Source organism: Lucilia cuprina, chromosome 4 (assembly GCF_022045245.1).
Source record: "Lucilia cuprina isolate Lc7/37 chromosome 4, ASM2204524v1, whole genome shotgun sequence".
In the NCBI taxonomy this organism is placed as follows: Eukaryota; Metazoa; Arthropoda; class Insecta; order Diptera; family Calliphoridae; genus Lucilia; species Lucilia cuprina.
Window position 1 is genome coordinate 10,268,976 of NC_060952.1, and position 23,860 is coordinate 10,292,835.

Genomic DNA, 23,860 nt, shown 5'->3' on the forward strand with positions numbered 1-23,860 from the left:
ATTCCACACGAAAAAAATCCAAAAAAAGTAGAAATTTATCGAAAATTCTCTTTATAAAGAGAATTATTTTGTGAATTTTTTCTATAAAAAAAAATATCGAAAATTCTCTATAAAAAAAAATTTATCGAAAATTCCCTATATAATATATAGAATAGAATTTATCGATAATTCCTGATGAAAAGAAAAGAAAGTTTTCGAAAAAAGGAGAATTTATCGAAAATTTCCTATAAAAAGAGAATTATTAATTGAAAATTCTCTTAAAAAGCTTCACGATTTGTATTTCTAGCTCTAATAGTTTACCAGATCCATTTTATTCTAATTTTTTCTATTTGCTTCATATGGAGACACCACGACCCAGTATAACAATTCCAAATATTTTAAGATTAATGTAACCTTTGAAAAATTTAAATAGTTTCCGAGATATAAGAATAAACGTTAAAATTTCAGTGTTCTAACTCTAATAGTTTCGAAAATGTAAGACGTTTTGTATCTAAATCATATGAGAGGTTCCAACTCCATAATGATATTCCTTCCAATGTTCAGAGGGTCGTTAATGTTTATTTAATAACTTTTGAAGATTCTAGTTCTTTATAATTTTCCAGATAAACGATTTTTTGTATTTAATTTATATGGGAGATGTCACGCGCCTCTAATCCTCCAATTATTATCCAAATATTTACATGGATGTCAAAGTTGTTCGTGAAAAAAATTGAGCTGTTTCTAAACGAATTTATGTATTCAATATATATAGAAGGCTCCATGTCTACTAACAAAAGTCCGCCCATTTTTCCCAATGTTCACAATGACGTTAACGTTTTTCTCGAAAAATATGAAGACCTTGGCTTTAATAGTTTCCGACAAAAAAGATTTTTGTATTAAAATTGTTTGACAAAATTCTAGGAATCTAACTGTTTTATTTTCTCAAATATACAGATTTTATATTTTTTGTACAGGAGATGCCACGCCCACTATAGCCAAATATTTGTGGACTCTACAGCTTCAGAGACAGGCTACTTTTATTACTTATTTTATAGGTGGGCGTGTCATGTCGCCTTCTTGAAATTTTTAAAGAATTTTAATAGAATCGGTCTATAGACTTTAAACAAACCCACAAGTAAACCCAAAAACAAACGAATAAACACACATGTCTATATACATACTCTATGGACAATTTTGTGTCAAGTGACCACCCAACTTTTAAAATGGAATCATTTTAAAATTTTGTTTCGTTCGTACCCTTTACCGCATTAAATTAAGCAATGGACAAGATTATAAAAAATATGACTCAATAAAATACAAAACTAACAGATCATATTACAAATGATCCATTTATAATCGTTGATAACAAGTGTCTTTATAAGTCAGTTCAAGGCACGAAAGCTAAAGAGATAAATTGCTATAAACTGGTTAATTTGGATGTTCCATAAAAACTATTCTCATTCAAAATATAGTGGAGACAGCTAATGTAAATAATATTTATTTATATTGATAGACAATTGGTAGACAAATTAACAATCGTACCAATTAAATATTTCATAGGTTGATTTGGTTAGATCCAGGTTGTTGATTTAGGTTTAGTTTTTTTTTGTTATAGTGGTTGCCTTCTTTTCTTTAAATTTTTTTTCCTCATCTATTTAAATTTTAATATGTATAATCTTTTGTATTTAGTAATTTTATTAGGCCAGTCTTAATTTGTTTATTGTGGGATTTTGATATGAAATTAATGAGATATTTTGTATTTGAATGGGTTTTTATATTATTTATTATTATATTTTTCGTGGTTGTGGCTTTTTGTTAAAATCTAAACAAAAACACACAGCATGACATTGAAATTATTAAATAAATTATGAATAAAAAAGATTTGCTATTTTCTTCTTCATTTTTTTTTCGAGTAAATCTGTTGATCAAATGCGTAAAATATTATTATACAAATTTAATTAAAACATATTTTATTATTTTTATGCATTTGATGAAGGATTTGATGTTATGATTATTTAAATATTTCTTTTTTCTGATTTAAAACATTTATGTCTTTATTAAAAGTTATGGATTTTTAAAGAATAAAGAATTTATTGAATATTTGTTATTTGTTCTTTTCAACATGTGCAGCAATAAAATGACAATCATATTTATGAATGTAGGAGGAACAATATGAATAGAAATTCTAGAAAAAAAACAAAACAAAAAGTATATTGTTTCGATTTTAAAGAACCTTATTCACACATAAACAATGAGTTGGAGAAGCAGCTATATACTACATATTACTTAACTGTCGCTAAGTAATTCATAAAGTAGCCAACAATGCACAAAGGAAATAAAATTATATTTCTTTATTAAAAACATCATACAGGTAGCAGATATGTGTAATTGTTTCTATTTTATTTTAATTTTCACACGCTTTAGTGCAACCTTGACTTTATACAAATACTAAACTCACTGTAGCTTACATTTGTTGCATACTTCCCAACAATAATAATAACTTATTTCTGGGGATTAAAACACGTTTAAACTTCCACCGTAATTTTCATAAAGAAATCTTCAATAGCAAAAATAATTACTTTATTCACTGGAAGTAATGTGAAATAAAATAAAAACCAACAGCAACTACAACAGCAAATTGCATTAACACTCTAACACAAAATTATTTATAATTTATGTAAAATTTTCAAATATTCATGACTCCTCATTTATGTTTTTTTCTCCTTAACTAGTTACATCTTCATATTTTATTGGCATGATTATTCTGTGAAGTGTTGAAATTAGGCAAGAGGGAATGTAATGATAGACAATTTTATGTTTAGAAGAGGAAGAAAATGAACAAAAAATATATAAATCCTAAAGTTTTTTTTCATAAATGTAAATGCTGAGGTTACAACATTAGACATTATAATATAAGATTAGTTTGACAGACAGTTCGACAGAAATATGTATGTACATTTATGTAAAATGGCTTGTGCTGATGGTTTTAGTCAATTGGGCATAAATCATTATGCTTCTTCTTGTTGACTACACAACAGTACTGTTATGTACTTTTATTAACACTGTTATTGGCTTGCCATTTCTAATGCTGGCATTATATTGGTAGTAATATTACTCTTACCATGCCTTCAAAATTTGAAAAATGTGCTATTAAGATTAGAAACTGACAAATGATTATCAAATTTATTATTAAGTAAGCCATGTCCGACTATGCTGATACCCTATATCAGTTAAGATTTCATTTGAAATATTTAATTGATAAAAAAGATATTGTCCACAAAAGGCTTAGACCTAAAATCCAAACATATCGATTCAAGAAGATATTAGACTCAGTTATGTCCGTTTTTGTAAAGAAAATAGTTTACATAAGTAATTATAAGTTCTAACTGCCTATCTGTTAAACTACATTTTTTAAAGACCGCATTTATCTTGTAGATCCAACTTTTTAATAATTCTCTGAATTATTTTCTGTCAAGCTTGGAAGGCAATGATTGCACTTTCAATTGTATTTAATTGTAATTAAAGCTTTGCCAATTGTAATTGAAAAATTTACAATGACAATTACTTGTAAAATTTTGTTACTCACAATTACTTGTAATTTGTAATAAGAGATACACAATTTACAATTACAAGTTGTTGTTGTTGTTGTTGTAGCAGCGACACCAGTCGGAGTGTCTGGGTTGACAATCCTTGGTCGTTGTTCGATGAACTTCGAGTCGTTCCGGTGCGAAGAACCAATTGTCGTGGGAACGTACAATTACAAGCAATTGTAATTGGCAAAACATTTATTAAAATTACAACTAATTGTAATTGGATAATTGTCAATTATAAATTACAAGTAATTGTAATTGACCTTGTTATGAATTACTTTGTTTAATCATTACTCTCCATGTCTGTTTTCGGCAAAATGATTCCCTAGATATGGAAGATAAGAGCATAATTCTTCACATACCCTATACCATTATAGGTATTATGCTTTTGTGCTGCTGTTTGTAATATTGGTCCTACACCCACTTTAAAAATAAAGATCGACTCAAAATCACCATGACCAATTTGAACCAAACATGAAATTATGCTTGAAATTGTTCCATTATAACACCATCACCCATATAAACGGACATCCTGATGTAGGCTTTTTATGCCATAATTACGTCAAATATTTCCCAAAAATTTGGCATAAATAACTTGTATATAAGTACAAATTTGTAATGATCGAACCTTATTTGAAATAAAATGAGGAAAAAGAAAAAATAAATAAAGTGAAAAAAATTTCCTTCCCCCAGATCCTGTGCATGTTTGAAATGTTCTTTAGATTATGGATAAAAGAATAATTTTTTCTATATTTGTTGGTAAATAAAATCTTTGTGGGCCATTTCGTGTTAATTGCCCCAACTCAAAAAATCTAGATTGTAGGCCAGACACAAATTTTCTGCCCTATCAATGAAGAACTGCCGGAGTTAAAGGGGGTCAAAGTTACACACAAGTTCACACAGAGTTGTATTAAAATGATTAAATGTTAAAAAAATAATAATAAATTTTTCATGTCTGACCTACCATCCAATAATACTAACCTTGGTGCAAATTTCAGCAAAATCTATTTTTTTTGAGTTGGATCACTTGACACGAAATTGTCCATGTATAAAAGATTTTGATTTCTGATACAATGAAAAACCATACACAATAACATTCATTATAATGGAGTATATAATAAATTGCCAAATAACATTGGAAATTTTATTAAACTGACATTAACTGTCAAATGCAATAAACTGATATGAGGAAATAACTTAAATTAATTATTTTAAATGAAAATACTTTAATACAGAATGTAAAAAAGCTGGTTTAAAACAGTAAATATTTTAAGATAAAAAATTATTATTTTATTAATTGAATTAATGTTTGTTTATAATCAACATATAACAAGGAGGGATCAAAAAGAATCACTTCAGATTCTTGAATAGCAGAATAAAATACATTTATTCTCATCGCAAAAGGGGCACTTTCAAACAAAAACATTTCCACGCCAATGAGGAAAACAAGTTCGGGCTATTAGCATGCATTCTGGAACTAGTTGTGAAACTAATGTCATTTTTTTCCCTGTTATATTTTAATAAAACAACTTTTGGCCAAATTTCAACACTCAACTATATTAAAAATATTACGGTTACTTCAAACAAATTTTAAACGATTAACTTCAAAAAACTTGATTAATAATTAATTGTCATAATCAATGTTTCCCCTTTTTTGTTTTTAAGATTCCCATACTTTAATATTATGGTATGCTTAACTACTTTTAGTTAAATTCATATATTTAGCTACAATATAGTATGTTGATTAAATGTGCTTAATTTAAATACAAAAAAATAATAATTTGAAATCAAGTTTATCAAGAGATTATAAATAAAACATGTACGTACTATTTCCGTAATATTTCTCGCAATATTTGTTTGTTTGTTATTTTTATTATTTCGTTGTTGCCACAAAGAAAATATTTATATGAAAATTTAATTAAGATATGATGTTCATGCAACAACGCACATCAAAGCAACTTGGTATTAAATATGTTTTATGTAGTAAGATACGTATTTTTTTAAACGGCAGATAACTAGATGATGCTAGTAAGTAAGTGGCACACCCTACTTTTTGGACTATTTTTAAAATATGCATGTAGGTCAAAAGGTATAATTACAATTTTAAACAAACCTCTTAACTTGTTTAGAGATGAAATAAAATGCCATACAGAGGGGTAGTATATTCAATACATAGTCGCTATCTTATGAAAATTAAAATTTTCATATATCACAATATTCAGCAAACAATCTTGCAATTTCAAAGATATACGAAATAATGTACATACTTACATACATTTCTGGTTTATGTAAGTAATTATAAGGATACTTAAAAGTAGTGCAAACATTCTATAGGCAGGCTTGATATATGGGCTAGGGACAAATATTGATAAATCGCAATTTGCCCCTTACTAGTTATTATAAATAGGATCTCATCAAACCTTTCAACACTTTCTTCTATGTCAAACTTCCAACTCTATCTACTCTTTTGCGGATGACATCAATATCTGTCATTTTTATTCATTCAATTATTGGTCAAGCCCTCTAGAGATCGGGGCAATGAGGAACAATATGAATGAATCGTTTAATCACGACTTGATAAAAATCTCTGAATGGGGTCGTGTTAACAGAGTCGATATTAACGCCCGCAAGACTCAATGTTGTTTCATCTATATACACATGTGGGTGATGTAAATATTAAGGAATCGGAAAGGGCCGGATCTGCAAAGTCTATTTTGGAGCTACTCGACCACGTACAGTAGACGACGAATATGCTTATCAGTGGCAGTAGGGTATCCAACTCTATTGATTTAATGGAATTCCGTCCCAACGTGGGGTGTATTTCACTTTTATATCGAATGGAATGTGTTCCTCTAAAATTAGGGAACTTGTTACTGATACCCGTATATTCTTGCTCTCGTCTTTCTTCAAAAACACACCTACTTGTGGTAGATTGACCACACAACACACTACAGGGAAAATTCATACATCAGCCGCACTCTTCGTATGTGAAATAAACTTTCTGCAGAGGTATTCCTTGCCACTAAGAAGATTTAAATCAAATATCTACAAACACTGTCATCCTTCCCACAACCAATTTTCCTAGTTCCAACACAATGCTTCGCATAAGTAGTGATTTTCCCCTGAGTGCTGTTCCAATACATAAAAAAATCAAATTTACATTTGAACTTAAATCAAAATTTAAATTCTCAAAATAAAAACATTCTAAGTTCAATTTGCTTCTAAAAATCTTTTCGTACTTAACCTATACGCAATTACATCAAGTATTTTGAAATAAGAAATTAAATGTTTTATTACAAGGAAGTTAAATACCATTCTTTAAATAAATTTAAAAGAAATAAATTAAATTACTATTTCTCCTAATAAAACATAACTTTTATCAAGTGAGATACGTATCAGCCTTTTTATATCCTACACCACTTTAGTAGGGAGGGTATTTTGGGTTTGTGCTGGTGTTTGTAACGCACAATAATATTGGTCCTATACCCACCTTAAAGTATACCAATCGGCTCAGAATCATTTTCAGAGTCGATTTAGCTATGTCCGTCTGCCTATGTAAACCTTGTAATCAATCTGCAGGTCGCAATTTTGAAGATAATTCAATGAAATTTGACACATGATCTTTTATGGTACTGTAGACGAAGCCTATTGAAAATAGTTAACATCGGTCCATTATTTCATCTAGGCCCCATACAACTGAACCCGCCAAATAGGGCTTTTAAGTTCATAATTACGTTTAATATACTCGTATCTCGACAAAAAGCTCTAAAACCAAGTTCTATACTAGCCTTGATGAACTTTATAATTATAGGGCCTCATTTTACCCTAGCCCCTATAAAAAGCCCCCATTAAAATTTTGCATAAATATACACAGTTTTCTTAAAAATGGCTTATGTATATCTGAGGCAAGGTGCAATTCAACTTAAATGCTTTATTATGAAAACTAAATTACATTTTATTTGTATACAGGTAAAGGGTATTATATGGTCGGCCTCGCCCGATTAAAAAGTCTTACTTGTTGAATATACAAATGATCGTAGTTAGAAACCTGAAATTATATACACTGAAATTTTGAAACACTCGAGCTGGTACTTTTCATTCAAATTTAATATTGCGCCAAATCATTGTTTAGCTGGTTAACAGTATTGCTACCGAGTATTTTGTTCAAATTTCAATCGCATAAAATCTTATATCAAATTCCAAACATACTAATCATATACATTTCGCATTTAAAATTCTGATTATAAAGTCCAATTAAAATTTTATAACTCTACTACTATTAATAATTTTTCACACTTTTAAACAATAATTATCAAAACTCTGTAGGGTTTATTCGTAAGTAACCAGTATTTAAAAAGATAGATTTATTAAAACAGCTTTTGATTTATGTATTGTATGTAGCTTGTTTGTAACAAACAAAAAAATATAAATACATTAACCCCAAAATTTAAGAAAAGCAAAAAGAAAAAAAAAACAATAAAAAATAATATTAATTGAATTTGACGTAATTGATACAATCAAACTTTTTTATACAAACTACTGGTCTGACGTTTGGTTAGTTGGTTGTTTACCGCAACGTATTATTGATTATTTGCAAATTAATTATAATCTTTATCCCATTAGTCTCAATGCTTTAGGTATTCATTTACATATTTAAATGAAGCCATTAATGTTATTGATTAAAGTAATTTATATTTTTCACAGTAAACTGCTAAATGTTTATGATTATTCATATAATTTAAGCACAAAGTTTAGACTTCTTGTAATTTTTTTCTTTTTTCAAAAAAAAAAAAATTATAGAAATCATAGAGCAAAATCATGTTTTAAATGTTTAAAAATAAACTTTTCGTTAAAGAAAAGTATGTCAATTGTTTTGTTTATAATTAATTAAAAAGGGATTTATTTTATTATTACAGTTAACGGCCAGCAACAGGTTTCTTTTTAGGTTTTCTTTCATAATAAAATTATTCAATTTCATTTGAAAATTTTGCAATACATTCATATGTATATTTAACCCTAAATACTCTAAAACTTTTGCTATAAAATTTTATTTTGTTACAAGCGAAACAAAAAAAATCAAGTGAATTTTTTTTTGGTATTTTAGGTTCAAAATGCCATTAACGTGACTGAGCACATGCTGTGCAATTTTGCATTGTAATTATTTTACTTGTTTATGTTAAACGAAATATAAATTTATTTTATTAGAGCTGGACTTTTAAAATGTGCCATAGAAAAATTAAGTTAAATGAACTATAGAGTTTTTGTTGTGAAAATTGTAGCAATAAAATTTTGAAAAATTTTATTTGGCATGTAAATTAAGTTGTTATTTGTTGTTTAGATTAAAAAAGTTTATTAAATGACATAATTATTAAAGTAGGCGGTGGTGGGCGTGGTTTAAAACACATTGCAATTGACACAGAAACCCGCCGAGACATGTATTTTTATTTTCAGTTATAGAATCTGCAAATACATTTTCTATTTTGTCCGGATATTTTAAAACGAATTATGTCATTAGATTCTACACCCACTATGAACCATTTTTAGAGATGACCATTTATTATGGTCGCCAATTTCAAAGTTATATTACTTATTTGGTAAAAAAAAGTGCTAGTAAACCTCGGTAACAAAAATTACATCTAGGAATAATGGTCGTGGCAATTCCTATTATGAAGTAATGACTATATACTCAAACATCTCCTCAAACTTCGCATGATGAACTTTGACGTAAGAATATTTAGGAGAAGATGTGTGAACAGCAAAAGCAGGGATTCTACAAAATATAGCTGCTGGAGTCGACAGTTCGAGTAACTCTCCCAATACTTGAGAAATTTCATTCATATTATAGTCTTTTTTAATTTTCAAAAGATTTATTGATTCAAGGATTATTTATGGTTGTACACACTTAGAAAGGAAGAGTTTTGTTTAAGCATTTAATAAAAAAATTATCAATCTATCAATTTTGTATATGTTTTAAGGAATTGATCAATATAATTTGTAATATCAAAACAATTTTTATAAATTTGTTACACCTAGAAAAGAAATGTTTTTTTTTTATTAAAGGACATTTCGATGCATCAATTTTGTGAAATGTTACTACAATCGGTTGAGTAACTTTAAGTTGCTTGGCAAATTTTAAAGGGGAGTTTTACAAACACCAGCATAATCATAAAATACTCTTCCTCCTAGAGTAGTATGAGATACACATACATTATTACAGATAATAAAAAAACCCTCAATTCTTTTGGGAAATCCAAAACATTTTGCAATTATCATAAAACATGCAAAATATTTTAGATTTTAGTTTGATTAACACGCATCTTTTAACTAATCATCGTACACATCTATTACACACATTTTTTCAGATAGTCTATAGTAAAGACTCTTTACAAAAAAAAATAAATATATATGTATTTACATTTATAAAACTAAAATATGAACTTGTAAAAATATTCATATACATATTCATCCTTAGGGCTTAATTTTGCCATAAAATTTGCAAACCTAATATATACCCAACTCTGATGTTATTCACTGAATTAAATTGAGTCTCTACAAAGGTACGTGATGTGCAACAGGTGGTTGAATACCCAGTATTTATGTAAAGAAAATTTTCAACCGAAAACATAGTAATAAAATTAAAGCAAAGCAAATCTTGGTACACAAAAATATGTAGCATTTTAAGGAAAATTAGTGAATTATTTAGTAGTAAAAATAAGAAACAAAAAATCTAATTTAAAGAAAATGCACGTTTTACTTGATTTGCTAAGAGGGCTCCGCCACACTTGTTCAAAAAAATTTGATTGCAAATCCATTTTAAATAAGACGAACCAAAACCTCTTCAACAACTTTTGTAATGATCGGTCCATAATTGACCCCACCCCTCATATAAGGTCTCCTTCAGATAATTCTTTACCTCTCATTACTGTTCTAAAAATACGAGTTCAGCAAGTTTGAAACAAAATTTGCGCGAACTAAATCTAGCTCAAAAATTTGTGCAAAACAAATTCTTTCTAACGAAAGTTCGATCGACAAAAGGTCTCCCTCGGTCTCTGCCTAACAAATTTTATGAAGATCGGTCCATATTTAAACTTACAATAAGGTCCTTTCCAGAAAATTAATTGAACCCATACAAGGTCTTCCTTAGAAGATGACTCTAACACTCATTACTGGCTGGAAATTTGATTATTCAATAACTGATAACTGAAAATAACTTTTACTTTAATTTTAGTTACTTATAAAAAGACTTAAGCGATGAAATTGAAAAAAAAATAAATATATATACAAAATTTTATGAGAATCAGTCTTTAATTGACATAAATATATGGTCCACTTCAGAAAATAATTTAAAAGCTCGTTAATACGTAAAATACATATAATTTACTATAGTTTTATAGGAACAGACGTCTTTCAACTGAATTTGATGAAGATCGATGGATAACTGATCCAACCAATCAACGGTTTAAAACAGCTCATGACTGACTTAAAGATACAAGTACAGGGATGAAAATTAACAAAATTGTGTTGTATATACTGATGAGGAAAGGTCCATAATTGACTCTACTCTAATATTAATCCACTTACAAAAATTATTTATATGAAACAGTATGGTCCACACTAAAGCCCCCATTAAAGGCCTGATGTCACTTCAATAATACTACAATATCACTTCCTAATAACTTTAACAAAAAAAAATTACTTCCCGAGAATGACTTCAGATGTAGTAAATTTAGAATCAAATAAAAAGAACAACCCTGCTATGACAAGCCTGTGTTAAAATCATCACTTCTTCAGGTCTTTTTCAGTACTTCCATGAAGTATATTTTGCTTCTTTTCGCTTCTTTGGATGTTTTTTTTTTTTTTGCTGGGATGTAGATCTAATAAGTAAGAACATTGCTTCGTAAATATTAAAGTTTTTTTTAAGGAAGCATTCCTTTTCGGCAATGATTTAATGGTGGGTATATAAGATTCGGCATGTCCAAATAAAATATTCTTACTTGTTGTTTTATGAAATACCCAGCAAAAACTGGTTAATGGCTTTCAATTGAAATTACTTACCAACAAAATATCTTTTTCTAATTACTTGTAATCGTTGTTGTAAGTACTTGCTCCAATGAAATCACCGTTTTAAAATAATGACTTAAAATGCTATTGTTTTAGCATTTCAACCCCTTACATGGTAATAAAAGTTTTAACTGGGTAGCTACGACATTCGATAGATTAATAGAAAAACAACTGCAACAAACAAAGAAATTTATGCATGGAATAGGATTAACTAACAAGTATTTTTATAAACTTTATACTTTTATGAAAATAAAGGCAAATAAGTCAGCAATTTGATATTAGTAAGGCATACAACGCTCATCAATTGTCGGATTCATGTAATAAATTTTAGTTTACTGAGCGCTATTAGCCAGCCTTATTATATCATATTAAATATATCACGAATAGAAATTCAATTACTGCAAACATTGTCAGAAACTAAAACATAAATCACAAGTGATCTATACAAATCTTATATTTTTTTACTTTATGTAATGAAAATCTTCATCCAACAATGAACACTCACATTTTGAGTAATTTGTAATAATTGCTAAAAATTAATGAGCAAACAAAAAAAAGAAACATCATAAGATAAAGCAAAAAAAATTAACTTACATCCAAACAAAAAGATTATCTCGATAACAACTGAATTTAAGCATATTTTAAACCATACATAAAGTACATTGAATAATAAGTATATTTTATGGTAGAATTAACAAAACATACAAAATGTATGGCTCATTAAATTGTTAGAAGTAATTTGCATTATGTATTTAAAAAAAATCACCTATTTTTTTCTACTTACAGACATATATAACCTGCCTTTTACTATTTTTATTGGCTTCACAACGGGCTCTGGCAGATGAGGATAGTTCAACGGAAACCAATGAGATTATACCACGTGAGGCCATACAAAAATTAGATTTTTCAGTAAGACAAGCTCTATTACGTGCCATAGATAAATTGGAACAGGAAGCCAGTGAAGATGATGATGATAATAACGAGAATGAAACAAATGTTGCTGCTTCTGATGGCGAAGTGCAAAAAGTAGAATCTACAACAATTATACCCTCCAGCATAACTATACAAAGCACCACAGCTTTGGCTTTAACTTCCCAAACCAATGATGAAATATTGGAAGAAAGTACTAGTTCCAGTGATATATTTCCTTCAGTTCAATTTTTTACTGCCACCTATGATGAACACAGTGCTCAAGAACAACCATTGGCGGTTTTTATCGATAAATCAAAAAAGAAAAATAAAAATTTAGGTTCACCTGTTGTGGTGTCAACAAATGTCAAGGAAGAAACCAAAGCCAATACTCAAGCTGCACGTAGTGTTAGCAATACAAATGTACAAACTAATGAAATTTCCTTAAATACTTTAGATGAGATTAAATTCGAAATACGTAATTCGAAATCGAATCAAAAACCTTCAACTACTACGGAAGCCTCTATAAGCAGTACAACAACCTCAACTACCCCACGTCCCAGAACAACTAAGAAACGTACTACCACAACAACGACTACGACCACAACCACAACTCCCAGACCCACCCACAATGAAGATGGTGAAAATATTGAAGTTGTAGCCAAAGATGATATACGTATACAGGCTGCACCCCTCGTAAGTGCCTTTACAGTGGATCTAGATGAATTGGGTACAGCGAAAAAAGTTATACCTATTATTGATAATCCTGCACCGACAGCTGCTACTGCAATTTCGAGTACTCTGAGAACATCATCGATATTTCAGCCACCTTTGTTTGGACCAACTATAACCAAGTTGAGTGTATTACCAGCTGATGCTCAAAGATCTGCTGCTTTGTCATTAGCTAATAATTTACCACCTGCAGTGGCGCCAACTCAACCCACATTTGGTTCTTCCACAGTGTCTAGTTTGTTTGCTAATATTGTTCCCACAGCTGGTCATTATATAACGGTAAACAAAAACAAATCTATAATTTATTTGAAACTATAGCGGAATCCTTGAGATTTTATAAGATAAAAAGCTTTTCTATATTTTTCTCATTATCTTTTTCTTTAAAACCTAAAAAGATGTAAATCTTTAATTGCTTCAATAATTGAATGAAAACATCTTTCTAGATCTTTTTTTAACTTTCGACTGTTTTTAGTTTTGGCTATGCAAAAGCAACCTTTGACATGTCTGCAAATGGATTTCTTAAATACTAGAATAACAAAAAGTCTTTCTTATTTTATTATTTCATGAATCCATAATCTTTCAACTTATTTTCAGAAACAACCACAGACAACAAATTTCAATCAACAGCAACCACAACAACAGCAAGGAAATAATGTCAACAATTATTTGATTGAAAAGCAACGTGAATTAGAACAACAGATCTATCAATTAAAATTACAAGCCCAACAGCAACAAGAACTTATAATAAGACAACTAAAACTATTGGAAGAACAGTCTAAACAAAAAAGCAACAACCCAACAAGTTCCACACACTTAACGCAACAGCAGCAACAACAACCTCAAAATTTGCCTTTAGTTCCACCACAGCAGCAACAGGAGCCAGGGTTTACAATAAGACCTTCAATTGAATTTATACCAAATTCACAAACAAAACTTACCCCTAACTTTCCGTCGTACTCATTAGAACAACAATTGCCCTTAAAAGAATCAAATGGCAAATATATAAATGGTTTGCAACAGCAAGGTTTTTCTAATAATATTGCGCAACCACAAAATCAACAGCAACCACAACAAAACTTGCCAATTGAAAATAATCCCATACAACAAGTTTTTAAGAAATTGCAAAATTTACAAAATTCGAATAATCAGGCAGCAACTAGCATTTCGAGCATACAAATTCAGCCATCGAATCAATTGAATATTGCACCAACATTTGCGTCATTGTTGCCACCGGTGCCAGCCGAATTGTCGCTAGTGCAAGCATTGCCACAACGTAATTATCAACAATTTCAACAAAGTCCTCTTGTACCACAATATGTGACCAATGCTTTAGTAGAGCGACAACAACAACAGCAGCAGCAACAACAACAACTTCAACAAAATAGGGGACGTTTATTCCGCCAAGAGGGTGATACAGCAAATTTTGGTGTAAATCAAGTACAAATTCAGCCAAGCAATAATATCTTTACATCCTACAATCAACAGCAACAGCAGCAGCCACAATTACAACTTCAACAAGCAACAAATAATTTTGATAATCAAAATTTCTATAGACAACATTTAATTCCTGCATTTAGCAATCAATTACAACAGAATGCTCAACAATTTTATCAACTACAAAATCAGCAACAACAGCAGCAGCCACCACCACCACAACAACAGCAAAACTCCCAAACAGGTAACAAGCATTTTCAACAACGATTTCATTGGAATCGTTTTAATAGTTTTAATAATAATTTAGATGAATTTAATATAATTAATAAAGTTTTAGCTCTTAATCATGGTATTAATAATTTTGCACCACAACCACTCCTACCACCATCACTATCTTCAGCACCAGGCACGCAATCACTCGCACAGTCAGCACGTTTCAATAGCAATATTTTCTAAGCCAATGCCAAGGACAACAAACTGCAAGGACTTTAAACTTTGTCTGCTACAAACTATTATTCATGTATTACTATTTTTACCACTCTCTCTCCTTACTACTGTTGCAACTACTTTGCCCATTCCATGCACTTTGTATTATAAACACTTTTAACCCAGCAAACAATTTAATTTTCAATTTCTCCAGCAACGTCGACCTCTTTTAATCAGCACAAATTTTTCCTTTTACATATTTTCTATCTAAGTTTTCATTACAAATATAAAAATGTTAAATTTAAGTTATATTAAGTTGACTTTTATGTTTATTTCATTTTTGTTTGTTATTGTTATATTTTACAAAACTGTTGTATTAAATTTTTTATAATTTTATACAATTTGTTTAATAATGAAATGTAACTGTTAATTTGTAATAATTTATTTGCAAAAATAAAATGTTTTTTTTTATAAAAAAAATTTATTGACGTAAATGTTAGTTTTCCGTTTAAAAGGTTTGTATGTTGTTTTCTTTAATTTGCCCAGTTAGTTTGTAACAGTTCCCGTATCGGGAATAAGTTATATATACCAAGCTATAAATCAATATTATGGTAACGAAATTTTAAATTCAAAGTCATGTTTGAACGCAACTTTTTACCTCACGTTTTCTTTGGGCTCCGCTTTAACATACAAAATAATGATCCTTTAAATATAAAAGGACTAGAAGTTATAAAAGGCCACGCATCCTGGTACCGGAGAACAGTCATCTTTTGACACTACACAGCTGAAGAGCTCAGAGGGAACGAAATACCCAGCAAAACTCGGTATATATATATTGTCTGCATTACTCTATTTTAATCTGAGTAAAATCAGACTGTCAGACTGAGGTACATAGATTCCCACCGGAGACTCTAGTCCGCTACACTACAACGAACGTATGCCCATCGTCACCCTGCTCGGTAAATTACTTACAACAGAATATAATTATACCCTACACCACTTTAGTGGGGAGGGTATATTGGGTTTGTGCTGATGTTTGTAACGCACAATAATATTGGTCCTATACCCACCTTAAAGTATACCAATCGGCTTAGAATCATTTCCTGAGTCGATTTAGCGATGTCCGTCCGTCTGTCCGTCGGTCCACTAGCCTTGATGACTTAGAAACGATAAACTTTAATAATTGCTTAAATTTTATATTTAACCTTAAATATATTTTTTTTACAGACATCGAATATGTGAAATAACATATTTACTCTCCCTTGGAATAAGCCGTGGCGTGTCGTGAGGGCTTAAGTACATCTTAACTTTTAAAATATTTAATTAAAAACTTAGAAGGAAACTAATTATTCCGCAAAATACACTGTGGTGTAGGGTATTATATGGTCGCTGTTTGTAATTGTATTATAAATAATTTTGAAAAAATTAATATTTGATAGTAAAAATATGTGCTATAAAAATTAATCAAAACCTTTTGCAACGCGCCTCGTAAACATAAACATGACGACTGTGCAATTCAATGAATTATTATTAGATCTACCGAACCTTATCAATTTTTTTTTCAAATTCTACAATATTTTTTTTAGCATAAATTTGCAAACCATAGTATTTTCAACTCAAAGAAATATACGTTTCACATAATTATAATGGATATATACAGAGGATAGAATTACCAATTCAGCAGTCCATTTTTAATTTGAAATTAAGAAATTTTGATAACATAAAAGAAAAAACAAACAAAAACATATTTTTTTTATTTTATTAAAACAAAAAAAGAACATTTTCAAGGTTAAAAATTTCATACTAAACTGGAGCCAATCTAAGTTTGTTTCTAAACATATTTGAAAGACAGATACTGTAAAACTCATGAACTTTAATAATCTAACTTATGCTATGTATACACGGTTGTTAGATCTTACAACGTTGGCAGTAAAATATGCAGAAAAGAATACCATATCAACATATAACGCATATTTTAGTACTTTGGATTGTAAGAAAGTTTTAGCTGAATAATCTCCCAGAGGCAAAGTTCACATCATATGGGTACCAGCCCACTCGTGAGTAGTCGGTAACGAAATAACGAATGTAATAGCTTCAAAGGGAAGGCTGCAAAAGGCAGTTAAACTGACAAACGCAAAACCATTCGACGCAACAAAAGCTGAACTAAAAATATGGGTGAGAGAATCCTATAAGACCTCTTGGAATAATGAAATGGGGGGTAGAACTACGAAAATCCTATGGGCTGACCCTAATGAGAGCAAGACGAAAAATCTCTTCAAAATGAGCAAGTCTGTTGTACGTGTTCTGAGTGGACACACAGGATTACGAGCACATTTATGCAAAATTGGACGTGCGGATTCAGACGTATGTAGAGTATGTGGAGGGTACAGTGAAACTCTGAAGCACTTTCTTTGCTACTGCCAGGCATTCGTCGAAGATCCAAGTATTTTGAAAGTGATGTTATTCTGGAAATAACATTCCTGACTAACACTGGTTGGAATAATTCATTCAGTGATGTAGTACACATCTTCCTATCAACCTAACCTAAGTACTTTGAGTTATAAAAAAGTAATCTCTGAAATATTTTTTGATACTGAAACAAAATCTCTTTTTCCATCCCTGATTCATACTATTGACTTTTAGTTCTACGGCATCAATAGAAAGTGATAAAATTGAAAGACAATTTTTTATTCACTTTAAACACTATTTGTAAATAAGAAATTAAAAAATAGAAATATTAATAAAAATTTATTCATAAAATAATAACGAAAATATTCTTATCGTCTCTGTAATAAAAAACTAAACGGTAGACTATATATATATAAGTTCTACTAAATACGTATTTTTGTATACAAACTAATTAATAATACAGTTCAAGTTGATATTTAATCTGGTTTCAAACAAAATAGTACATTTGATAACTACTTATGCGTTAAATTAAAATGAAATAGAATTGCACGAGTAATTTAATTTGAATATTTCTCAATGTAAACAATTAAAAATGCTCCTTAAAGATGAGTTTTAGATTTTAAAAAGCGAGTAAATAATAAAAACAAAGCTGCCAGATTGTTTAATGATTATTTACTCTAGGAAAATGTTGAAAATGTTTTTAACAAAAAACTAGTTACTAGTAATCAAAATTCAAATAAGAATGATATATTTTGCATCCCGAGAGAATTCGATGTAGCCATATATTTTTAAAATAATTTTGTCCCCAGATATCTTCGGGATCGAAATCGTTTATACTTCTATCAGACATACTTTTAAAAGGTTTGTTATATAAGTCAAAAAATAGTGGAAATATGAACAAAACATAAATGATATAGAAATATACTGTATGGCTATTCAATTAAATCCCATGCGATACCCCCCCCCCCCAAGTACTTAGCGGGCTAAAAGAAATTGATCGTCTTCCACAACTTGTCGATGATGATGAGACAGAACGTAAAACCTGAAGTATGATGAGGAAATCACACCCATTAGAAAACAATATAATAAAATTGATTGGAAGGGTTTTGATTGGAACAATTTCACTGAACAACTTGGTGAGTGGTATTCTTACTTTATATGTATAAAATGTTTTTTATGTATTGAGTTTGACAAACGTGTATGTAAAAAGTATATTTATAAAATATTGTAAATAATGAACAGGTGGGCTAATGCTGTATCCTTTTATTTAGTACTAACTACTATAATTTGTATGACAAAATTTGCACTATTTTTGAAATACACAAAGAATCTTAGGCAAATTATTTATCTAACTAACTTAGTAGCAATCTGGCATCATTTCCACTCAACTCAGATTTAATTTATAAAAATGAGATTAAAAAAAAATTAAAACAAAAATTAATAATAGAATTAAAAATTTGCTGCTAACATCAACAGTTTCAAAGAAAAAAAGTGCTCTTCCAACAAATCAACCAGTACACACTCAACTGTTTAGCGGAACAGACCTTAATGGAATACAAAACGAAAAGTGGGATCTGAAAAACAAAAACGTACGAATAGAACAGAAATCGATCATCCATTACACGTGCTTTAACACAACAGTTGTTTGTAACTGTAATTGTAATACGGAAATATTGTTTGTAAACAAACGTCGTTTATAACAGTTACACTTTTGAATTTAAATATTAGTCTTAATTAATTTGTTATGCGGTAGAGATACAAAAAATTAGAATACTACTAGAAAAAAAATATATAGCAACAATTTAATTTAAAACAAATTAATTTAAAAGAATGTGATGATTTATGTGATAAACAAGTCAAATTAAATACATTAAATTATTAAATAAAAAAAGTACCCCAATAAAATAAAAAAAAAATTAAAATGAAAATGATCAAGCGAAATAATTTATTTCTTTACGTCTCTATCGTGCTGGTGACTACATTAAATTTATGTCTTTCGAAACCTACGACATCTGCCGGTCTAATCGATAACAATGACACTGAAATGAATGGGATCTCAGAGACAATCGTTAATGAGCTTGTTCACATATTGGACGATAATAATGCCGAAAACACAATCTCTAGTAAAGATAGTGATTATCGCAGTATTTATGCAGCCCAAATGATGACATACATGAATCGTTCGGTATATCCGTGCGATGATTTCTATGAATATGCCTGTGGTAATTGGAAAAATGTTATCGAAGAACGTCAGGCCACAAACAAACGTAATAATATTTTAGATATTACCTATAAACTAGCCGATATTGTAGAGGATCTTTTACAGCGGCCACACATCAATGATGTGGCACCAGAATATGCCGAAGAATTTGAATTAGCTAAAAAATTCTTTAGCAACTGTATGGCTGCTCAATTACATCCCATGCAAGCCTCTACGGAATACTTGGCGATTTTAAAGGAAATAGGTGGTTTTCCCGCAATGGAACCAGACTGGAATCCCGACAACTTTCACTGGCTTAATATGAGTGCTCACTTAAGCAATTATGGTATTAAAAATTTCGTTAATGAAGCCGTACTACCCGAATATCCCTTTCCTCCCTATTTCAAATTACCCGAATTTGGTTTTGACATAGAACTACACTATGATACTATAGAAAATACTTCATCTAATGCTTATATAGAAAATGATAAACGTATGCGAGAAATTTTGAGCGTCTATGGTGTTGAGGAGTCTCGTATTGATAGCATAGTTAATCAGACATTTGATTTTCTAAAAGAACTTTTAAAAACTAAAGAACTTTTCAATAATGATGACTTTGAATGTGCTTTTCTATCCAATCTCATGGAAGAATCAGAAATCACAGCCTTAAGAGAAAAATGGCGCACTTACAATGAAATAGCTTGGATGGGTAAACATTGGGAAAATTTCACCGAAGAACTTGAGGAATGCTGTACACCTTGTTCTTATTTGTATGACAAGATATTCACTATTTGTGAAGAACACAAAGAAGCTGCTGCCAATTATTTATCACTTAAATTTCTCTATCACATGGATGCTCGCATTAACGATACGAAATTTCAAAAAGAATTTTGTGTTTTAAGTCTGAAATCATCGATGAAATATTTCTTTGATCATCTGTATATGAAGGTATGTTGCTTATGACTCATTTTAGTTTTTAAGAAAAAAAAAACAACTTACTTAGTTTTATAATATTCTATTGTAAGCCTATTAATTAGTTAATCATCTTAGAAATATAGCAGTAATTAACATGAGAAATCTAATAGATCATAAATAACTTTTCGAAAAATGTGATAAATAGTTTTCAATGTGTTTAGAGAAATTTGTAAAGAGTTTTTGTTAAAAATATTTAAGTGTAAAGTAATTAAGTTGATTGATTGATTGATTCTTATATAATTTTATTTTCCATATTATAATTTGTTAAACATTAGTTTGTATTGATTAGTTACAATTTAAAAGAAGTTTAATAGTTTAAGTCCGACTATATTATACCCAACACCGATCTAAAGTTATTACAATTATGACTAATGATGGACTGATTATAAAAAATCTGTAATTGGATTCTTTTATACCCTACATCACTATAGTGGGGAGGGTATTATACGTTTGTGCTGATGTTTGTAACATACAAAAATATTGGTCGAATATCCACCTTAAAGTCGATTAAGACATGTCCGTCCGTCTGTCCGGCTGGCTGGCTGTCCATGTAAACCTTGTGCGCAAGGTACAGGCCGCAATTTTCAAGATAATTTCATGAAAATTTCACCAAGTATGTTTTTTGGCACAGGGACGAAGCCTATTGAAAATGGTTGAAATCGGTCCATTATTTCACCTAGCCTCCCGATTTTATGCCATAATTACGTCAAATATTCTATTATCTCTCTAAAAATTGATACAAATAAGTTTTATATAAGTATAAATGACACTGCAGATTTTTCGTAAGGATTGGCCCTTATTTGACCCTAGCCCCCTTACAAACCCTCCTTCAAAAAATGTCTCAAACGTCTAAAATTGACTTGTAACCATTTGTATCGCAATGAAACTCAACAAAACTAACTGTTATTTAAAAATATATCCTTTTCCCAAATTTACCGAGGATTGGCCCATATTTGACCTATATAAAGCCTAATTTAGAAATTTTGGGTTTTGCTTAAATATTTTGGAATAATATTCAACATAAAAGTTTCTTTATAAAAAGAAAAAATTTTAAAAATATACTCATGGTATTATATGGTCGGCCATGCCCGACTATACTTTCCTACTTGTTTATATATTACATTGATTGGCATTGAATTTTAAAACGATTTATGATGTGTAATTTTTAAAAGTGTATTGAACCTACTACATATGTACATATGTTTGTCAAATTATAGACCAATTGTTAGGTATAACGATTTTTATTTGTAAGAAACACTTTAATATATTTATTTGCTTCTAATTTGTTATCAGTTGTACATATGGACATAGAGGTTAAAGTTGTTTTGAAATAATAAAGAATACGGTGTCCAGAAAATTATTACTCAACTATTGACCAATTGAAAGGTTTTGAACTACTTTACTAGACGTACAAACTGTACTAAATCATGTGGAGTATATATTCAATTTTTGAGAATTTGTTGTAACATATAATTTAGAAGTGATTCTGTTGGTATCTATTCTAGAAATAGTTAACGTAAAATAAACTCTACAACATTTAATTCATTAAAATCTTCAGTCCAATTCTTCACCGAAAACAAGGGTAAAAACTATTTATTTTCTAATAGATTTTGTTTTATAGAATTTTAGAACAACTATATTAAAAAGAATAACAATTCCAACAAAATATATAAATAATTCTTCCATCTTTCCAGCTGTACTTCAACGATGAGTTACAAGAAGAAGTAAGCGCTCTCATCAAAGAAATACGACAAAGTTTACGTTTAGTTTTACAAGAGGCCAACTGGTTGGATGAGACCACACGTAAAGCAGCACTGCTTAAAGAATCTACCATTGCCGAATATATAGGGCGCTATGAAGACAAGAATGTTACCAAACTTTTAATAGAAGAACTAAAAAATTTAAAATTTGTAAATGGTAGTTACGAGGCGAATAATTTAAATCTGCGTAAATTCAAACAGTATATGACACGTTTTAATGGTCTGAATTTTGAAAAATTGGATAATACTACTAAACCTTTGGACTTATTAGTTGGCATGCAGGTTAACTCATTTTATTATAATTTAGACAATTCTATTTACGTAATGGCAGGTACTTTATTGCCACCGGTCTATAATAAGGCCTGGCCAAATTCGCTGAAATTTGGAACATTGGGTTATTTGATTGGTCACGAATTTACACATGGTTTTGATACGGTGGGAGCGAATTATGATGAAGCTGGTCAAGCCAATTACTGGTGGTCTTCCAAATCGGGCAAGGTGTTTAAGGAACGTTCGAAGTGTTATGTAGATCATTATCAGAGCTATCTAATACCAGAGATCAATCGCAATGTTAATGGTAATCTAACAAATGATGAAAATATTGCCGATGGTGGAGGTTTGCGTGAAGCTTTAATGGCCTATCGACGCTATGTTAAAAATGTTACTAAAGATCTTGAAACGATTTCCGCTGTATATAAAGAAGAACAAATGCCCGGCTTAGATTTGTCGCCAGAACAATTATTCTTTTTGGGTTTCGCTCAACTGTGGTGTGCGTCATACAAAGAGGCGGACTATTGGGAAGAATTGACAAATGAACATACAATTGATAAGTATCGTGTATTAGGTGCTGTATCGAATAATGCTGATTTTGCAAAAGCCTACAATTGTCCAGTGGGCAGTAAAATGAATCCTTCATCTGACAAATGTCAAGTATGGTAGTTGTATAAGTTTTAGATAAATTAGCATAATTGTTATTGTTTAAACAATGTCTTTTTGTAAATAAAAATTTATATATATTTTTTTAATTATTTAAATGTTTGAAACGTTTTTTATTTCCGAATTAAGAAATAAAGGTCAATTTATGGAAAATTTTCTTTGAAGGAAAATTTTCGAATACTGTTCACAAAAAAAAAAATTATAATTTACCAAAATCTCTATTAACTCCAATTCTATAAAAGAACAATTCTTTAAAAATTATTTAAAAGAAAATAAAATTTTGTGAAAAATCTTTATATAAAAACGGTTTATCAAAAATTTTCTGCAAAAAAAAAAAAATTGTACAAAATTTATAAAAATTTTTAATTAGATATTTAAAATTATTTTGTTACAAATTTCCAAAAAATGTATAAAAAAATAAAACCAAAAAGGAAAACTAGAAAAAAAAT

General features: G+C 29.7%; 2 protein-coding genes across 4 annotated transcripts in view; both read left to right on the forward strand.

Annotated features, from left to right (window-relative positions):
- Positions 1-15,499, forward strand: part of LOC111680998 (putative mediator of RNA polymerase II transcription subunit 12) — a 23,567-nt gene extending 8,068 nt beyond the window's left edge. For 2 of the 3 annotated variants that reach the window (XM_046949443.1, XM_046949444.1), the window contains exons 3-5: positions 12,417-13,550; positions 13,866-14,949; positions 15,037-15,499. In XM_046949443.1, the coding sequence (XP_046805399.1) occupies positions 12,417-13,550; positions 13,866-14,949; positions 15,037-15,161 (2,343 nt within the window). In that variant the 3' untranslated portion in view covers positions 15,162-15,499. The remainder of the gene's footprint in view (positions 1-12,416; positions 13,551-13,865; positions 14,950-15,036) is intronic. The other variant, XM_046949445.1, reaches the window with a different exon arrangement.
- A 3,565-nt stretch (positions 15,500-19,064) lies between these two features.
- Positions 19,065-23,509, forward strand: LOC111680962 (membrane metallo-endopeptidase-like 1). Its single transcript, XM_023442678.2, has 2 exons — positions 19,065-20,688; positions 22,410-23,509. The coding sequence occupies exons 1-2, from the start codon at positions 19,462-19,464 to the stop codon at positions 23,412-23,414; spliced, it is 2,232 nt and encodes a 743-aa protein (XP_023298446.2). The 5' UTR covers positions 19,065-19,461; the 3' UTR covers positions 23,415-23,509.
- Positions 23,510-23,860: the final 351 nt, after the last annotated feature.